We start from the raw sequence: 20,844 nt of genomic DNA, 5'->3' as shown, positions 1-20,844 counted from the left end.
GCTAGTAAAGTCATGCTCAAAATTCTCCAAGCCATGCTTCAGCAGTATGTAAACCGTGAACTCCCAGATGTTCAAGCAGGTTTTAGAAAAGGCAGAGGCACCAGAGATCAAATTGCCAACATCCGCTGGATCATGGAGAAAGCAAGAGAGTTTCAGAAAAACGTCTATTTCTGCTTCATTGACTATGCCAAAGCCTTTGACTGTGTCGATCACAATAAACTGTGGAACATTCTGAAAGAGATGGGAATACCAGACCACCTGACCTGTCTCTTGAGAAACCTGTATGCAGGTCAGGAAGCAACAGTCAGAACTGGACATGGAACAACGGACTGGTTCCAAATAGGAAAAGGTGTACGTCAAGGTTGTATATTGTCACCTGGCTTATTTAACTTCTGTGCAGAGTACATCATGAGGAACGCTGGGCTGGAAGAAGCACAGGCTGGAATCAAGATTGCCGGGTGAAATATCAATAACCTCAGATATGCAGATGACACTACCCTTATGGCAGAAAGTGAAGAGGAACTCAAAAGCCTCTTGATGAAAGTGAAAGAGGAGAGTGAAAAGGTTGGCTTGAAGCTCAACATTCAGAAAACAAAGATCATGGCATCTGGTCCCATCACTTCATGGGAAATAGATGGAAAAACAGTGGAAACAGTGTCAGACTTTATTTTTTTGGGCTCCAAAATCACTGCAGATGCTGATTGCAGCCATGAAATTAAAAGATGCTTGCTCCTTGGAAGAAAAGTTATGACCAACCTAGATAGTATATTAAAAAGCAGAGACATTACTTTGCCAGCAAAGGTCCGTCTAGTCAAGGCAATGGTTTTTCCCGTGGTCATGTATGGATGTGAGAGTTGGACTGTGAAGAAGACTGATCGCCGAAGAATCGATGCTTTTGAACTGTGGTGTTGGAGAAGACTCTTGAGAGTCCCTTATACTGCAAGGAGATCCAACCAGTCCATTCTAAAGGAGATCAATCCTGGATGTTCATTGGAGGGACTGATGCTAAAGCCGAAACTGCAATACTTTGGCCACCTCATGCGATGGGTTGACTCACTGGAAAAGACTCTGATGCTGGGAAGGGTTGGGGGCGGGAGGAGAAGGGGATGACGGAGAATGAGATGGCTGGATGGCATCACCGACTCTGTGGACATGAGTTTGAGTGTACTCCGGGAGTTGGTGGTGGACAGGGAGGCCTGGCGTGCTGTGATTCATGGGGTCGCGGAGAGTCGGACACGACTGAGCGACTGAACTGAACTGAACTGAACTCAGCTCCAGGTGAAACCCTTCATTGGAGAGGCCTGTGGGTCTGAGAATGTGAAAGGCATGGACTCCAGGACTGGTCGCAGGCTTTGCTGGTGGGTTTGTTTTTTTTTTTTTGATGTGGCCAAGAAGCTAACTTGGAACTTTTCACTCTGTTTCACAGGTCACCGCCAAGACTGCCTTCCTATTTATCTTACCTCAGTACAATGTTAGCATGCCTACAGCAGGTAAGGAAAGCACTGGTCTCTATCTTTCTCGGGCCCTGTTAACCCCAAAGTTCTTGGAAAACTTCCTTTTCTTGTGCCATGTATGATCATTTTGGATATCTAGACTCAGCATCCAACTTCCTGTTGCTGAAAAGGTGTGGGCCATGTGCATTGCTCAGTCAGGGCTCTGCAGGCTTGGGGATCTGAGGTCTACCTCCAGGAAGCGAGTGGGCATCTCTGGGGCCCTCCTGGTGAATAAAGGGGGAAATGTTCTTCCTGAATCCAGTCCCTCCTCCTCATCCTGCAGTGAGGAGGTGAGTTGTCTGGACTTGGAGGTAAGATTCCTTTCTTGGCCTGGCTCCACCAGAGGCTACCGAAGGGCACTGGGGGCAAACCTCTTAAACCTTGGCCTCTGCAGGACATGGCTGGCGTCTCTCCCAGACTCGCCTACCCCTGCGGTCCCTGTAGCTAGGCTTTAGGGGAAGTCACACCCTGGGGACAGCTTACTCAGCCCTTCATCTAGAATCAGAGCTGGTTGGAGAGGGAGAAAACACCATACTCATGACGGAAGAGACAGGAAATGGCACGGCCAGCTCATCCCAAAGCACATCCCAGCCTGGTATGCACACAGACCACCTTGCTCCTTGCCATGTGATCCAGGGTCAAATTCGGCCTATGTCTCTTGAAAATCGTAATAACTAGGACAACTCTGGACCCAATTATACTTATGATTTATGCATTTAACATATGTTGGTTTTTTAAAAAATTGGGGTAAAATGCACATATCGTTGACCATCTTAGTTATTTTAAAGTGTACCAGTTCATGGTATGAAGTTCCGTCATTACCATCCATCCATCTCTAAGACTGTTTCATCTTGCAAAACTGAACTCTGTAGCTTTTAAAGGACTCACCATTCTCCCCTGCCCACTACCACTCTACGTTCTGTCGCTATAAATTTGAGTCTTCTAGGGCCTCCTATGGAGAAGGCAATGGCAAGCCACTCCAGAACTCTTGCCTAGAAAATCCCATGGATGGAGGAGCCTGGTAGGCTGCAGTCCGTAGGGTCGCTAAGGGTCGGACACGACTGAGCGACTTCACTTTCACTTTCCACTTTCACACATTGGAGAAGGGAATGGCAACCCACTCCGGTGTTCTTGCCTGGAGAATCCCAGGGACGGGGGAGCCTGGTGGGCTTCCGTCTATGGGGTCGCACAGAGTCGGACACGACTGAAGTGACTTAGCAGCAGCAGCAGGGCCTCCTATAAGTAGAGTTGTATAGTATTTTTTTGTGTGTGATTGGTTACAATTTAGTTTTAAATGTTTTCCGGAGTGCATTTATGACTCTCACAGGAAACTTATAAAATACAGGTAAACATAAGATAAAAATAATACATGACTCTACCCCCCGAAGACTACAGTTAGCATTTTGTAATCTTGATTCATATAACCCACTTTTCTGCTCTTAGCATATGATGAACCTTTTCCCTATGTCATTCATTATTCTTCCATTCAATTAGGCATTTGCAAAAACTACAGAAAACTTATTAATAAGGATTACCACAGTTATGTAGTGAGTCATACATTGTTGGATATTTGTTTCCAGTTTTTATAGTGCTACAGTAAACATTCTTGTGACTTCCTGCATTCATGATTTTTTTTCTGGATGAATTCCTATTACTGGAATTTCTGGGCCAAGTAGTATGTACATTATAAAGGTTTTATATATGTATTGCCCAAATACCCTCAGGCATATAATTCTTACGACCCTTAAATCATGTTTTTTATAGATAGCATCAAATGCTTTTTTTTTTTTTTCCTTTGAGAGTCACTCAATTGTGTCTGACTCTTTGTGAGCCCATGGACTGTATTGTCCCTGGAATTCTCCAGGCCAGAATACTGGAATGGGTAGCCTTTCCCTTCTCCAGGGGATCTTCCCAACCCAGGGATTGAACCCAGGTCTCCCACATTGCAGACGGATTCTTTACCCGCTGAGCTACAAGGGAAACCTGAGAACACAGGAGTGGGTAGCCTATCCCAATCGAACCAGGGTCTCCTGCATTGCAGGTGGATTCTTTACCAACTGAGCTATGAGGGAAGCCCAAATGCATAGGCTTTTAAAAAATGTCAGAATGCCAGTTTATTCATTTGTAAAGAGATATCCAGGGGCTTCCCTGCTCATGCAGTGGTAAAGAATCCGTCTGTAATGCAGAAGACACAGGTTCGATTCTTGGTTTGAGAAGATCCCCTGGGGAGGGAAATGGCAACCCACGCCAGTATTCTTGCCTGGAAAATTCCATGGACAGAGGAGCTTGGTGGGCTACAGTCCATGGGGTTGCAACGAGTCCAACACGATTTAACAACAGTTGGACACAACCTAGCAACTAAGTCAAAGAGATCCAACAAAGAGATACACACCTATCAGAGGTGGGGCCTGTACTTTCTTTACATTTCTGCCCAAAATCGACTTAGAGGGGCTGCCTGCCAGATCCTAGCCCAGCCTTGCTTTGTTCATTACTGAGAGGACGTGCCGTCCTGAGGACCACAGTGGTTGAAGCACATGTGAGTGGGACGTGGCTTTATTGTAGGACGGGCCTGTTTGTAAAGCCAGATCATGACCAGGGGATTGATTGTTTCAGTCTGAAACTTTTCAGGAGAAATTAGGCGACAAGTGATATCCTAAAAGCGTCCCTCTTCACAGCAAGGGTAACAAGCGAGGCTTCCTGCTCCAGGGCCGAACCCAGAGCTCCTGAGCAGGAGGCGCTTCCTATCCTGCCCTCATTTGTTTAACTAATTAGTTAATTGATTAATCCAGACAAATATTTGTGTGCCTGCCGTGTGCCAGGCCCGAACTGTAAAGTAATTCATAAAACACGTCTGATCTCTGACTCATGGAACTTACCGTTTATTAGGGAGGGAATAGATACAGCATAGCAAATAATAAATAATTACAGTTGTGATATGGGTGGCGAAAGGAGCATACAGGTTGTGCGATAAGGAAACATCAAAGGGTGATTACCAGATGTTTCTGGGAAACTGCTGTTTGAACTTGTGGGCAACAGCTGATGTGAAGGGGTGGGGGAGGGGTTATGGGCAGAAGAAGGAACATTCCAGACACGGATTGGCATGCACAAAGCCCCCAGGTGAGGCAACTGAACCAAGGCCAGTGTGTCTGGAGCCAGTGAAGTCTGGCATTTTTCTCAGGTGGGGCTATTGAATTGTGTCCTGGAATCCCCATCCAGGCCAGAGTAAGGCCTGGGTAGAGGTGGAGGGATGTACTGAAAGAGGAGATAAAGTATTGCTGAAGAGCCTGGCTTTTGTTTAAATCTTGCCACTGGGGCTATTCAAAATAAGACTGGCACATCACCCAGAGAGACAGTGCAGTTAGAGCAGCCTGCTTAATTTTGCTTTGAGCCCCTTGATCACCAGACCAGTGTGGTGGTGGTTGGTTTGTAAGTTGCGGAGGAGGGCCAACTTCTCACCACAAAGAAGCAGTTCACAACCCAGGGCAGAGGCCCCTTGAAGCTGTGGATTTAAACCCCGCACCAATGGCAACCCACTCCAGTATTCTAGCCTGGAGAATCCCATGGACAGAGGAGCCTGGCGGACTACAGTCCATGGGGTCGAAAGACACTACTTAGTGACTAAACCACCACCACCCTCCCTGCTTTGGGACTTCCCTGGTGGTCCACTGGTTAAGAATCCACCTTCCAAGGCAGGGATTCGGGTTTGATCCCTGGTTGGGGAACTAAGATTCCACGTGCAACAGGGTCAACTAAACCCATGGGCCGCCAAAATAAAAAAACACGTAAAACCCCTCCCGCTCACATCTCTTCCAGCCTGCAGCTTCTTGAGGATGAGTCCTATTTGTAGAACCAGGGTCAGTTCTTATTTGTAAGGTTTCTTCTTTCAGTGGCTTACAACTTGTTCAAATCAATGTTTAACATGTGTATTTTAGGACAGCAGCGACGGTTTTCATATAACTGGCCTGCTGCTTCTAAATCCCTAACCTCCCTCGGCCGAGGTGTTCAGGTTCTACAGGAAACAGCCGGTGGGAACGCTGAGGAGTTTCTTCCCAGTTTCCTTTCCTCCCTCTCCTGTCTTCTTTCCAGCTCCCAGCATGTGTTTATAGGCCAGCGGTGACAACATACCACAAGCTGAGTGGCTTAAGCAACAGAAATGTAAGGTACTGTAAAAGTGTAAGATGAGGGTGTCAGCAGGGCTGTGCTCCCTGGCTTGGACCAGCGGGACGCCAGTCTGTGTGTGCGCGTCCAGTTTCTCTTTCTGTGAGGACGTCAGTCGTGTCAGATTAGAACACATTCTACTCCATTATGGCCCCATCTCAACTATTTACATCTGCAATAACTCTGACTCCAAATGGGCTCATGTTCTGAGGTGCTGGCAGTTTGGACTTTACAGGAGTTTTGTTTGATTCAACTCATAATGCTGGCTAATAAATGCATGACTGTCGTATTTTATTAAGCTAGCTAAGAAGATTAAGCTCCATTCAGAGAAATGAACTGAAAGAGAAGGTGGCACAGTCCTTGCAGTCAGAAGTTGTGCATCCTGGGACAATGTCAGTGTCCCTGGGGTTTTCTTTAAGGTCAACAGTGATGAAGCAGGAAGTGTTTTTATCACATCATTCCCACCTGCTAGGGTTGCCAGACTTTGCAAATAAAAATCCAGGACTATCTGTTAAACTGGCATTTCAGAGAAACAGTACTTTTTTTTTCCCAGTGTAAGTATATCTCAAAGTATATATGGGGCATAATTATACTAGAAAACTAGTGTTTGTTTATCTCGAATTCAAGTTTAACTGACCATCATGTATTTTATCTGCAACCATACACCCAGCTCTGGCAAGGAATAAAATGTCATGTTTCTGGTCTTAACCATCAGATAGTGTTTCTGATTCAAATATCCCAGAGTATCTGGTATTATAGCCAGACGTATATAGACTGTAAAAGGTCAGCAAAAAGCAGAGGCTTGAGTCCCCCCACAGACAGACTCGTGGCTTCCTGATTGCCCCTTCTGATGTAGAGCAGGGGACCCCACACAGGCTGAAATGTACCAGCTTCTTTTGAGTTGTTCCAAGAGTTTGCTGTCTTGGGCAAACCAGGCAGTGTCAGGGTCTCCATCCCCATCTGTCAAGTTGAGGGTGATGGTCACTGTCTCCACCCAGCGCCTTCTGAAGACAGGGATCCTGGGGGCACTCACTCCCCAGATTGTCACAGACCTGCACCATCTGGGAATTGGTTAGAAACACAGACTCCAGGCCCCACCCCAGACTTCTGCCCTGGATCCATCGTGGTAACGAGACCCCCAGGTATCTGAAGTGCTGCTCCCCATGCTCTGGGTGGAATCCGCTAAGTAGGCTTTCAGAGGACCCTGTGCTCCCAGCCCCCAAGTTCAGGGAGGGAAACCCCCTAAATCCAGGAACTCATTTGCATCTTTCTGTTCTCGTCCAACTTTGGCTTTTCTAGAACTGTTTTTAGTCTGAGGAGTGGAGGCGGGGGTTACTATTGTTGGGTGGACTTGGTTTTGAGCCGGGGCTGCCACGCTGCAGGAGTCAAGGGCACCTGGGTGTTCCTGGCACCTGGAGAGAGAAGGCTGGGTGTGCAGGGCCTGTTCCGGAGAAGGGCTGGCTTCGCAGTGAGGAAGGAGGACGGGGGGACCATTCCCTGTTGGTTCCGGTGGTTTTATCACCACCAGCTGCCACGTAGCATTTAACAGCTGGAGATGAAAAGCCCAGCGACCCCCAGGGTCCCTCCCCTGCACCACAGTGTGGCGCTTGTTCTCACAGCCCTCCCAGGGCGAGACACACGGCCCCATCAAAACAACCTCAGACAGATGGTTTTAAAGCCTCATTCAGCTGAAAGCCTTTGTCCAAGCCTCAGAGTGTGTTTTGTTCCCTTGCTGGCCGGTAAGAGTTAGCCCTGTGCTTGTATCATGTACTTAGGAGATTGGCGTCACATACCAAACTGAGCCCCTGTTTGTAGGATGAACTTGTGGGAGACAAAGAGGGAAGAGACAGGTGGGCGACAGTGACGCTAGAACTGGAAACCTGACTTGATTACAGGCGGAAGCTGCCCAACCAGGACCTGTGGTCTGTCCAGCTGCAGGAGACTTGAGACTCACAGTGTGGCCTTGTCATTTTACAACAAGGAAGAGAGATGATGGAAGTTCCTAAGGATACACCAGTAAGGACAGAGGGGGTGCTGGGCTGTCATACCCCTGAATGCAAATAGGGTGGTGGGTGTGGCTCCAGGGGGCCCGGCGAGGCTGGCAGAGAGCTGGCTCCATCCTAGTCCCTCTGGCCAAACAGCTGCCAAGATCCCCTTTTGCCCTGAGGTCCTGTCTGTATGAATAAGAGAAAATGAAAATAAACCCATGTCTTCACTGCCCTCACCGTATTGGTTGGCATCTGAAGAAGCGTGGGAGTTTATAGCCAGACCTGGGTATAATCTTTTTTTTTTTTGTTATTAAACTTTCTTAGTCTGTTCAGGCTGCTGTAACAAAATACAGACCAGGTGGCTTATAAACAACAGAAATTTACTTCTCCCAGTCTTGGAGGCTGGAGTCCGAGATCTGGGTGCAGTCTGGTCGGGTGAGGCCCCTCTCCCAGGTCACAGGCTTCCTGCTGTGTCCTCACGTGGTGGGAGGGGCAAGGGAGCACTCTGGAGCCTCTTTCATAAGGGCACTAATTCCATTCATGAGGGCTGCACCCTCATGGTTTAAACACCTCCCAAAGGCTTCACCCACTAATACCGTCATCTTTGGGAGTTGGGAGTTCAACGTGCACTCTGTGGGGGGACACCAACATTCAAATCATAGCACATATTATTTAAGTGTAACAGTTGTGCAGAAAAGTGGGCACACAGTCATTGGTCAAAGCCACTCCAGTACTCTTGCCTAGAAAATCCCATGGATGGAGGAGCCTGGTAGGCTGCAGTCCGTGGGGTCGCTAAGGGTCGGACACGACTGAGCAACTTCACTTTCACTTTTCACTTTCACACATTGGAGAAGGAAATGGCAACCCACTCCAGTGTTCTTGCCTGGAGAATCCCAGGGACGGGGAAGCCTGGTGGGCTTCCGTCTATGGGGTCACACAGAGTCGGACACGACTGAAGTGACTTAGCAGCAGCAGCAGCAGGTAACCGCCCCTCAGAAGTGTGTCCCTTTCCTGCCTAGACTTGATTTTTATCCAGTCCCCCTGTTATAGCCCATAGAATTTATGCCACGTGGAGCTCCTAAGGTTTAAGCAGGAGCTGCTGAGTTGCTGTGGCTAATTGTTAACCAGCCTGAAGCCTCCAAGCCGGAGCATCTTTGAATAGCTGCCTCCCCTCCCCCACACGGCCATTTCTCCTGAGCAAATCTTTTCTTCTCTTACCTAGCCAGGATTGTTTTTTTTTTTTTTTTTTCTTGCTTGCTTAATTCTTTTGTCCTTAATTAAACAGTGAACCTGATATTTTTAGCCAAGTTAAAAACAAGGCTGAGATTTTGGACGTGTTTTTGGTGTGTGATCTTGAGTCGTTTTTTCCTTATGGCTCTCAGTTCACATTGTCCCGTTGGTAGGCGCTCTTCAGGGACTGCACGATTTCTGCCCAGGCCTCAGACTTGTGAACCACAGTAAGGCTGAGTGTGTGCCTGTGGTATTTCTTTCTTGAAGGCCTCAGGCAGAGCTATACAGCCTTATAGAAAGAAACGGTTCACCAGGAAAACTGCGCAGAGGCTCGACACTTTATTTGCAGCTTCTCTTTAATGCCTCTCTCATTTTTGTTATCGCTCTCATTTTTTCCTACATTTTTGTATCATAAAAATATCCTTGTCTTCCTACCTCCAGTGAAACTGGAGAAAAATATATTGCAACAAATTGTGCAGTCTGCAGTTAAAATGGTAACTTTGAAGATTCTTTCATTGTCTGAACAGCCTGGGATAGAGAGAGTGTGTGTGTGTATTAAGTTTGCTAAGGCTGCCATGATAAAGTACCACAGGCTGGGTGGTTTGAACAACAGTAAAGCATGCACGTACTTAGGGGCACAGTGAGATGAACTTTTACGTCTGTGTGTGCCCTGCACCCATCCTCCAGCTCAGGAGGCAGCCCCTCCTAGCTTCCTCGGACCCCTCCGGTGAACACCCCCTCCCAAAGCAACCACTTATCTGCTGTCGTGTCCTGTTCTCGCCCTTCATTTCTCCCTGATTTTTTTAAACTGGCTCCATTGTCTATATGGACAGTGTGTTGGGATCCCCTGGTGACGTTAAGCATGGATTCCTGGGCCATGTCCAAGTTTCTGACTCACTGGTCCTGGGGTGGACATGCAGCAGCATGCACCCTTGGGCTCCCTGGGGAGGCTGGCGCTGTGGTACCTCTTACAACTGTGTGTTTTAAGCCCCAGTGTTGTAAGTCTGGTCTGTTTACCCAGGCACCCAGAGATGAAAACTACTTGGGTTGTTTTCGTAAGGGTACTGTTAAAAACCATGCTACCATGCACAACCTTTTGCAGGTGTCATTTTGAACATGGCAGATATGGCTATGCAACAGATTCCTGGAAGTGGAATAGCCATATCCAAAGGCTGATGGTTTATAATCTCAGTGGAAATTTTCAAATGGCCTTTCCAAAGAGGTGGTCCATTTCGCATCCCACTGCAGGGTGAGAGCCTGGTTTCCTGTAGTTTCAGCAAGAGTGAGAGACCAGCTTTGGATTTATGCCAGTCTGGCAGGGGTGGGATGCTATCTCCTTGTGTCTATAGTTGGTTTGTCTTCTCAGTGAGGTTGAGCATCCTTTTAAATGTAAAAGGGCCATCTGTGTTTTTTTCCTCTGTGAATTCTCTGTTCAAATCCTTTGCCCATTCTTCTGTTGGGTTTGTTATCTTTTCATCCTCAAGTTCTAGGAGCTCTTCATACATTAGATCAACCTTTGTTTCTAATCCAAATTATAAATATTTTCCCCTCAGACATCATTTGCGTCTTGATTTTGCTTTTGGTGTTTCTTCATGTCAGAGTTCTGGATTTATTTATCGTGTCGAAGATTCAGAATAATGGGGAAACAGTTGGCCACAAGCACAGAAACCAACAGAAAGTAACTCATAAATCCAGGTTTGCAAGGGTGAGGAAGGAAGCTGGGAGCGAAAGAGGCATCCAGGTTGTACAGTGGTGGTCTTTGAAGCACCAGGTTTCGGGACAAAGGCAGAACCCTCGCTGGCAGTGCCTGGACTTTAAGGGGATGTAAAGAGTGGATGGGGCATCAGCCGTAGCTGGCCACTGGCCAGCTCAGGTTCCTGGGAGGAGGTCAGACACTGCACAGCTGTATCCAGACAAGATGAGACTTGTGGAGGCAGGCGGGAGAAGCTGCTTCCAGGGGACACCAGGGGAAACGGGACAATGTCTGTTAGTCATAGGAAGCAAACAAAGCAGGAGGTGAGAGGGTGCTCCCAAAAGGGCCGGCTCCACCCGAGGTTGTCAGGACAGCCAGGCTCTTACTGATCACGTTGATTCTCTTTTTAAACTGTTGTTGTTCGGTTGCTAAGTTGTGTCCAGCTCTTTGTGACCCCATGGGCTGCAGCGCACCAGGCTTCCCTATCCTTCACTTTTAAACTGATCAGAGAGAAAGCGAGTGCCACTTTTGACAGGAGACAGGATGAGTCACTCACAGAGGGAGGGTCATTGTTGAAGGTGCTTCTTCCAGGGCGAGGTTAACCCCTCCGGGGGATATAGACCTCCATCGTGGTGCGCAGGAAGAGGACTTGGAATATGGGTGTTGGGAGGTGTCAGGAGGCATCTGGGCTGGGGATTGTAAATCGGTGGCCTGTGGTCAGAGCTGGCTTGTATGTGTATTTTCTTTGGCCAGTTTGGTAATTGGCCCATAAAGTGTTTTTACAATTTTGGAATTAGTCACCAGCATTTTAAGATCAGATGATTTCACATAGGGATCTCTCTCTCTCTGCTTTTGAAATACAGGGCCGCACCCCTCCAGTGGCCTTCCCCCTCCTTCCTTCACGCCCTCGGGGCAGACGCTCTGCACTTCACCACAGTCGCCACTCCTCTCTAATGTGCCCCCCAACACCGAGACTGCCTAGCAGCCATCGCGTATCCCAGTCTGAATTGTTGTGTTTCTTCTAGTAAGGTTAAAAGGGATGTCACTCTTTTCCTAAACTTGTTTCTCTCTGCAAGTGGAAATTTGAAAGACAGACCAAGAGGGCCCTACAGCTAACGAGAAACAGCGGGGAGCCTCTGTGGTACTGAAGACTGTTAGTGCAGCAGACTCTGTCGAAAGGACCTCAAGACACCTGGATCACTTTGCTCATTGCATTCCCCGCCTGGTCTCTGCGGGCGTTTTGCTGTGACTCTGGGTTGGAGTCACCTCTCTGGTCTAAGAGCTCAGATGTGCCGAAACATAGTCTTAAAAATCACAGCAGCTCAGAAACTTCCCTGGTGGTCCAGTGGCTAAGACTCTGCACTTCCAGTGTAAGAAGTGTGGGTTAGTTCCCTGGTCGGGGAAGTAAGGTCCCACATGCCATGCAGTAAAGCCAAGAAAGGTTTTTTTTTTCTCTTTTAAAAAGGGACCTATTGGCTATACCCCAATACAAAATAAAAAGTTTTTTTTTTTTTAAAAAAAGGACCTAAACTTTAAAAAAAATCACAGTAGCTCACTGCACAGTGTTCATTCTTTTTTGAGAACTCATACAAGGTGGGGGTGCTGCTTAAAGGGTCAGAGCTCTAACATGGGGAGAGAGAGGATTTTTTAAAAACTCATTAGCAACCAAACATTCAAAAAGAAAAAAAAATCCATTTGTTTATAACCTCCTGGAAAAACACAGGTTTCTGACCTCCATAGCTCCATGTTGAGCAGAAGGGGCCAAACCAGTCCCCTTTCCTGCTCTGATCAAGGGCAGGAGGGTAGCGGATAAGGGGAGAGCAGTGGAGATGCTGTGCGTGAATCAGAGCACAGCTTGTGAGCGTTTGAGTGTGACACTCCTTGCTCTGCGGTAGGAGAAAGAAGTCCAGGGATCAGCTTGTCACCAGTCAGAGTGTGGGGTCAGGGCGGGGGTCGTGAAGGGGGTCCTGTTGACCCGAGGTGGCTTTGGGGGCCAGGCCGGGCTGTGGGACCCTGGGAGACCTGAGAAATGGCCCTGTCCCTCAACCCTGTGAGGCCTGCTGCTTCATCCACTCTGCCTACCCGTGGATGGGGACGAGGCCCAAATAAGACAACTTGCCGCATTCTGAAACCAGGGCCGCTACCAGAGGACAGATTCCGGAGGGAACCTGAGAATCGGTCCGCACGGACAGCCCGCCAGCTGGTCCTTGTGAGTCCATTGGCCACGCCTCTCCGAATTTGTCTTCTCAGACATCACGCTGCCACCCCACCCTGGCCTCCTGTGGGACCGCTCTCCCGGCCCTGTTCCAGCTCACTTAACCCTTCCATCTGACAGGAAGGGGGATCTTTACAAAAGGTGTCTGTGACTCAGTGCTCCAGAACCTTCCCTTGCCTTTGGATGCTTGTCCTGACACGACCTGTCAGGGGTTGGGGGCAGGGCATGGCATGGCCTGCTCACCTCTGTTCTCCAGGTCACCCAGTCCTCTGCCCACCAGGATCTTCCCTGGTCGCCTCTACCCAGAACGCTCTGCCCTGACCCGCTCTCTGACCGGCACACCTCAGTGACCCCTCCTCCCCAGGGCCCTTGTCATTTCCTGCCCAGGTCATAGCACTCATCACCCCTGGCCGCTGTTTTTTTTATCGTGAAATATGCCTATCATGAGACGTGTCTTACCCGTTTCTGAGTGTCCAGATCAGTAGTATTAAGCGTACTCATACTGTTGGTGCAACCTCCAGAGCGCTTCATCCTGCAAAACTGAAACTGCAGCCATGAAACAGTGGCCCCCATCCCTCCCCAGCCCCAGTCCCTGGCAACCACCATTCTTGTTGTCTCTCTGAATTTTTCTCCTCTGGGACCCTCCGGTAATGAAATCATGCAGTATTTGTCTTCTAGTGACTGACTTATTTCACTTAGCATGAGGCCCTCAAGGTTCTGTGTAGCATGTGACAGGTTTTCCTTCCTTTTTAAGGCTGAATAGTGTTCATGGTCTGTTGTACGTATAGACCATATATTTTGTTCTTCCATTCATCTGTGGATGGACACTTGGGTTGTTTGTGCCTTTGGCTCTTGTAACGTGTGTTGCAAACATGGGGTTTACAGATATTTCCTCAAGATCCTGCTTCCAGTTCTTTTTCTTCTGTATCCAGAAGTGGAATTGCTGGATCATCTGGTAGTTCTATTTTTAATTTTCTAAGGAATCATCATACTATTTCTGATAGTGACTACCTCATTTTACATTTCTCAAAACAATGCACAAATATGGTTCTAATTTATCCACACCCTCACCAACGTGTATTCTTTTTTTTTTTTCTTCTAAATTGTGGCCATCCTAATGGGTTTGAGGTGGTGCCTTACTGTGGTTTTGATTTGCATTTCCCTCATGACAGTGATGGGGAGGATCTCTCTATGTACAGGTTGACTGTTTGCATGTCCTCTTTGGAGGAATGTCTATTCCTTTGCCCATTAAAAAAGCTTCTTTTCCATTATGACTTATTACAGGGTATTAAATATAGTTCCCTGGGCTATGCAGTAGGGCCTTGTTTATCTAGTTTGTGTATAGTGGTTTGTATCTGCTCATCCAAACTCCTGCTTTATCTGCACACCCGTCTCCCCTCCCGTCTTTCCCCTTCGGTAAGCATAAGTTCTCATGTCTGTGAGTCTGTTTCTGTTTTATAGATAAGTTCATTTGTGTCATATTTTGGCTTCCACGTATAAGTAACATCATACGATGTCTGTCTTTCTTTGTCTGACTTACTTCACTTAGTATGATCATCTCTAGGTCCTTCCATGTTGCTTGCAAGTCTTTGCCCATTTTTCAGTCTAGCTGTGTGTGTTGGTTTATTTGTTTGTTTTGTTTTTGTCATCGTTGTTGGCCTCTGGTTTTGGGTAGAGAGAATTTGGTGTGTAGCTGCTAAGCTGCAAGAGGGCAGGGCCGTGCCCACCTCATTCCCTGCCATGCCCCAGTGTCCAGCATGGAGCCCTGCATGTGGTTTATTGGTGGGTGAGCAAATACGCATGGAGCTCTCATCAGCAAAGGAGTGAAAGAGTGTTAGTCCATGCATCCGTTCTTGTTTCAAGAAGGATTTAAGGCTCTGGTCACATCTCTTTGGAAGCATAGTGAATGGGGTGGTGAATGGACGTAATTTGAAGAGGCTTTAAGATGGATAATCCAAAGTCTTGACTTTTTTTTTTAAGACTTATTTATTTTGGCTGCCCTGGGTTTCTCTAGTTGTGGCAGTCAGGGGTTGCTCTTCGTTGCGGTCTGAGGGCTTGGCAGTTGCCACTCGAAGGCTCTAGAGCACTGGCTCAGTATTTGTGGCTCACAGGCTTAGTTGCTCTGCAACATGTGGGATCCTCCCCAACCAGTGATTGAACCAGGGTCCCCGGCATTGCAAGGTAGATTCTTAACCACTGGGCCACCAGGGAAGTCCTTGACATGTGTTATTCAGCTACTCTGGGGCCATGCTTTTTCAGTTGCTTCCCATTTTGCCTAATAAGGCTGGTCTTGATGGTGAGACTTTGCATATATTATAGTTTCAAAATATGCTGCCGTCTAGTCTCCGTTGATCCTCCATTACGAAGGCTGGGAAAGGGTGATGCCGGCCTTGCAAATGGAAGGGCAGAAGCATAGGCTGACCCACACGCCCACCTCTTCCCTTCCTCCTGTGCTTCCTCCGTCCTGGGTCCCAGCTCCCCTCCCAGGTCTCAGCCCCTGCCCGGGTCAGTCACCTTGTCTGACAGGTCTCGGCCACCGATGGCCCTCCTCCCTTCCTGGTTCCGCTGCCACTTTACTTCCTGTCCCCCTAGCTCCTTACCTGTCTCACTGGCGTCTGCCTCCAGGCCCAGTGCTTATGCAGCACTGCTGCCAGAGATAACTGTCTGAAACCCAATTTCCGCGTTTTCCTGTTGAGTTTGAAATTCGATGTTTCCGCGTTGCCTTCAGGATCATGTCCCCACCCTTTTATGTGGTACCCTGGCTGCCCTCAGCAGTGTGTTCCCTGCATCCTTAGCAGATGCTCCTCTGCCCAGGATGCTCCACCGCCCCCTCCCGCCCCCCACCCGCCTGCCCCTGCTTGTTCTCGAGTTTCTGTATCATCCCATTTATCCTGACAGGCTACCCCACCTCCCCCGCCCCAGCTGGACTCTCCCTCAGCTGCCTTGGCTCCCTGTGTGGCTGTGTTTACCTCTAGGTACCACGTGGCTGTCTGCCTGTCTGTGGGTCTTTGTACACTGATTTGTCAGTCTCCTGACTGGTCTGTGCTCTCCGAAGCTAAGGCAGTGTCTTTTGTCTGCATGTTTCAGCACTCAGCCCAGTGGCTCTCACAGAGTAGGGTGTTTGTGGAAGCAGGGAGGGAGAGGACGAAGGAAAGCTGGTCTGATCTCACAGTTCCTGCCCCCTCCCCAGCCCCTCCACCGCCCGCCAGTGCATTCTCCTGGCCCAGGGCGGCGGGGTCATGGGTTGGCTCCCAGAGTGACCCAGTCAGCTCTGCTTGGCTCTGTGGCCACCCTGAAACTCACTCACCCTGGCCTACCTTCTGGTAAATGCATCCCAGCAAAGAGAGATGACTCATGTGTGTGTGACTCAGCGCGAAGGCAGCACAGCTGGAGAGGTGGCCAGTGTGTCTGCCTGGGGGAGGGCGGGCCACGGAGCACCAGGGATCCAGGCCTGGGATCTGAACTCCTTCAGGCCTGCCAACTGGACCGAAGGCAGGAGCCTCCTCTGTCCGTGGAGGGAGTGATTGCAGTAGCAGAGCTTTGCAAGACTTATGATATCTGGAACTACATCTCATTTATCACTACTAAATACTATTTTTAATAACTTTAGTGTATGCTTATAGGCACTGGTAAGCATCTTGCATGTAACCAAAACAACAGCAAAAATAATAGCAGATACGTGTACAGTACTTCCTATACACCAGATACTATTCTAAGTGAGCACTTTGCATTTTTGAAGTCACCTAATTCTCACAGAAACCCTATAGTACAAGAATTCCATTATCCTCATTTTTTAGATGAGGAATCTGAGGCCCAGAAAGGTCACACATAGAGGTGCCCCAGAGCAACACAGGGAAGAAATGACAGTTTCTTTATCCATTCGTCTGTCGACGGACACTTAGGTTTGCTTCCATGTCTTGGCTTTTGTAAAATAGTGCTGCTGTGAACATTGGGGTGCTTGTATCTTTTCGAATTATAGTTTTCCTCTTTTTTTTTTCCTGGATAAAGACGTTTTATATATATATATATATACACACACACAGTGGAATATTACTCAGCCATAAAAAGAATGAAATAATGCAGTTTGTAGCAATGTGAATGGACCTCGAGATGATCATACTAAGTGAAGTAAGTCAGACAATGATCAGTATTATAGGATGTCACTCATATGTGGAACCTGAAAGAATAGTGTAAGTAAATCTATTTACAAAGTAGAAACAGACAGACATGGAAAACAAGCTTATAGTTACCCAAGGGGAAGGTAGGGGGAGGGATAAATTAGGATTGACAGATAGGATTAACAGATGCACAATACTACATATAAAATAGACAAGCAACAAGGAATTACATATAGCACAGGGAACCATATTCAATGTCTGTGATAACCGATACTGGAACAAAATCTGAAAAAATTACATGTAACTGAATCACTTTGCTGTGTACCTAAAACCAAAACAATATTATAAGTCAACTATACTTCAGATTTTTTTTGGTTTTAAGAGGGAGGAGTGGGTTTCCTGGTGGCCTAGAGATTAGGATCCAGGCTTTTGCTGCCATCGCCTGGGGTCAGGAACTGAGATCCTGTAAGCCCTAAGGTATGGCCAAAGAGAAAAAAAAGGGAGGAGGTAAATGACAGTTTCGATAGGAGCTCAGGTTTCTGAGTCCACACTCTTAACCACACCCCGTGCTTCCTGAAGTCTCTAGACTTCTATGAAGTCTATAATCTGCAGTCCCATTTTTACAGAGGAGGCGATTAGGGCTCAGAGAGGTTGGTCACTTTTCTATAGTCACACAGCCAGGGAGTGATGGAAGCTGGTTGTCTCCAAGCCCTAGCTGCAGCCACCAAGCCCTCCTGTCCAAATCAGGGCATGCTATGGGCTAGCTTCTGCTTACCCCTCCCCACTGGAGCTCCCGGGGGCCAAGTCCAGAGGGCGGGTGGGTCCTGCAGAATAAACTCTGCCTTCTCAGTCTGGGGTCACAGCCAAAGGGAAGCCCTTGCTGGCACATTGCACTCCGGTCTCCCTTCAGTTGTGGGCTGCAGAGCACCTCCTCCCCCAGGGGTGCTGACGTGGCTCTCCTTGCCTCCGCAGATGGCGAGACGGTGCAGTACCACTACGGCCCGAAAGACCTGGTCACTGTGGTGTTCTACGTCTTCATCGCCATCATCCTGCACGCGGTGGTGCAGGAGTACATCCTCGACGTGAGTGCCGGGTCCGGGCTCGGAGGTGGGAGGCTGAGGGTTGCGCGGGTGGAGCGGCCGCAGCTCGGAGGCCTGCATCCCCCTGGCCCTGGGGGGCCGCCCTTCCACACCACACTCGTCTCCCTCCCCCTCACCGCCGCCTCGTAGCCGTGTTTATTCACGGGAGGGAGCTGCCCGAAGTGTGTCGACACGGCGTCATCGGGGCTCACACGGCACGGTTGCCTTTACATCTCAGCTAAAGACACCCACCTCGCCGCTTTTTCAGAGTGCTTGCCTTCAACTGAGCACTGTGCACATGCAGCACTCACGCGGAAGAGCTTCAGCCCCTTTGTGGGGAGAGCAAAGGTGTTTGAAACCTGCCCGTCATCCATACACTTATATATTAACACGCAGGTCCCTCTCTGTTCTTTAGAAAATCAGCAAACGGCTTCATCTCTCCAAAGTCAAGCACAGCAAGTTCAACGAATCTGGGCAGCTGGTCGTCTTTCATCTCAGCTCGGTGATCTGGTGCTTCTACGTGGTGGTGACGGTGAGTGGTCCTCGGGGCTGCTGACGGTGGGGGCGGGGCAGCCATGGTATCGTGGAGGAAGAGGGGTCAGTGGTTTAGGAGCTGCCTGAAGCCGGGAAGCATCATCTGGTCCAAAAGATGTCACGGTGATGACAGCGTACAGCTCCATAGCTCCGTGTCCCCTCCCAGGGCCCCCGCACGGTGCTGTCCATTGAGCTGAGGTTTATATTCATCTTGGCACCTGGGTCATGGATTGAAGAAATCCAAGCTCAGGTTTCGCAGTGGTCCTGCAGTCAGAAGGTTCCACAGTGGACAGGACTTGAGGCTCCACTTCTGTTTCACCACGTTGGCCTCCCAGGGCACGGCCAGCCCTGCTGTGTGCACATCATGCCCCCGAGAGTCAGCACCTCCCCCAACGAATGCCTGGAGGACCAGACAGCTGACCTGCCTCCGCTCTTTGCACAATACGCCTCTTAAGCAACCTTTGATACAGCAAAATTCCTTTGTACAGCAGAGTGTGGACAGTCCTTTGAGGTTCGCTCTAACAAGCCGGTCGCACTAGGAAGTTTTTAATTCCCCAGCCACAGCCTGGAGCACCTCCTGTTTGTAACCAGGTCTCCTCCTCAGGAGCTAGAATCGTCCTGGGAGAAGTCCAGGCCAGGGGCTTGGAAAATTCTGCAAGCTTGTGATCTTTTAGGAGCTTCTTTCCCTGCCTCCCCTGACCCCTCACCACACTTCCTCTTCCTTAGTGAGAGTGACCCGCTCTCCCATCCTCAGGACCCCTCTGTCTCTGGTCTGAACCCTGGGCCCTTGTTCCGAAGCAGGACTCAGCATGTCTTTCAGCATGTTGCCTGTATTTCTGTTACCACAGAACACTAGGAATTTGAAACCCAGGGCCCCAGGCCTCTGTGCTGCAAAGCAGGCCCTGGGGCGGACTTTCAGTGTGGTCTGCACGAGTAGCGCCCCCTGCTGTTGTGCGGCAGGAAGTGTACACGCCGCTGGGCTCAGATGTCTCCCTGCTGCTGGGTGTTTGGGTCCCGCGGCCTCTGGAGACCCAGCGCTCCCTTGAGACAGAGCAACCCTGGGGTCCCTCAGACACCTCACCGCTCTTGCCTCCTCTCTGAATCACTGTTGGCCTTTCTGTCTCACCCCACCCTCCACCCGAGCTGTGACCCAGCTACTCACCCAGGGGATTTCCCACCCCCTCCAGAGTCTGCAAGGCTCCACGCCAAGTCCCTGCTTCTCCCGGGCCCATCGAGGGCTTGGAAGCGAGGCTCGTTAGTCTGGAGCAGTTGCGCTTTCCTAGGTTCACTCCTAACAGGCTTTTACTGTGGTGACAGCTTTCCCGGGTTCACTCCTAACAGACGTTCACTGTGGTGACAGCCAGGCCTTCACTCAGCGTCTCCAGCTGGAGATAGAGACCCTGGAAAGTTCCAATGACCCCGGTCCTTATCCACCATGTGGCTCTTAGCCCTCACGCGCTCCCTCCACGCCGTTCCAAATGAAAGTGACGGAAGAGGAGAGGGTCCTTATGTAAAAGGAGTGAAAACAGCTAGGTTTTTAAAATCCTGTGTTTCTGTTATGATGAACTTTTTCTCAAGTCTTCAGTCAGTTCATCAGCAGGTCCCCTGCCTCCACCAGAACGTGGAGGGCCTGTCCCCTGCTTTCTGCCTGCATCTCTGCCCCCAGGCCGGTGGGTCTCTCCCACAATATGCTACCGGCACCTAGTGGGTCGAGGCCAGCGATGAGCTGAGTGTCCTGCAGTGCCCAGGAGAGTTTCCACAGCAAAGATCAGCCTGGCCCTGGGCGGCACTCGTGCCACAGCTGGGCAGCCCTGACCTGTAATCTAGGCCACCATCATCCTTGCTGGACCACTTGGAGAAGGAGGCCGTTTCCATTCCTGTATCCATCCACCCACCCCTATCCATTTTCTGCCCAGCCAGACAGATCTTCATAGAATGTAAACCAAGTCACGCACCCCCTGCTTTCAAAGCCACTGTCCCACTTGTGGGGAAGTTATGCTTTTTCCTGAGCTCTGGGCCAGCCTTTTCCATCTCTTCTCACTCGCCCCAGCCCCCACCGTTCCTCTAACTCCTGGCCTTCCTACCTCCTGGGCTTTGCAGGCAGCGCTCCATCCCCTGACATCCCACTCCTTCCAACTCTCCACCTAAATGTCACCTCTGCAGAGAACTCCCCTCCTCCTGTATCTGCTGCACTCTGCCCTCTACTCTGGTGTTTGCTTGTTAACGGGTGTTCTCTGCTGCCTGCTCCTGCCTAGCACTGCTCCCAGAATTGTGCTCACAGCTGGCCCCCGAGTTCAGTTCTCGGTGTGTTCCCAGCATGTACAGCATGTACAAAA

The 20,844-nt window shown here is 49.4% G+C and overlaps 1 protein-coding gene across 2 annotated transcripts in view; it reads left to right on the top strand.

The window, feature by feature from the left end:
- The window catches only part of TRAM2 (translocation associated membrane protein 2), a 71,365-nt gene that overhangs the window by 36,340 nt on the left and 14,181 nt on the right, over positions 1-20,844 (top strand). Inside the window, exons 1-4 of one of the 2 annotated variants that reach the window (XM_055407266.2) lie at positions 1,106-1,278; positions 1,427-1,490; positions 17,868-17,977; positions 18,390-18,506. In XM_055407266.2, coding sequence (XP_055263241.1) covers positions 1,478-1,490; positions 17,868-17,977; positions 18,390-18,506 — 240 coding nt within the window. In that variant the 5' untranslated portion in view covers positions 1,106-1,278; positions 1,427-1,477. Of the gene's footprint in view, positions 1-1,105; positions 1,279-1,426; positions 1,491-17,867; positions 17,978-18,389; positions 18,507-20,844 lie in introns of those variants that run through there. The other variant, XM_055407265.2, reaches the window with a different exon arrangement.

The sequence above is a fragment of the Moschus berezovskii genome, chromosome 23 (assembly GCF_049115385.1).
Source record: "Moschus berezovskii isolate FMDL1 chromosome 23, NW_MosBer_1.0, whole genome shotgun sequence".
Classification (NCBI taxonomy): domain Eukaryota; kingdom Metazoa; phylum Chordata; class Mammalia; order Artiodactyla; family Moschidae; genus Moschus; species Moschus berezovskii.
The sequence above is the reverse complement of the archived record's forward strand: the minus strand, read 5'-3'. Positions and strand labels throughout refer to the sequence as shown.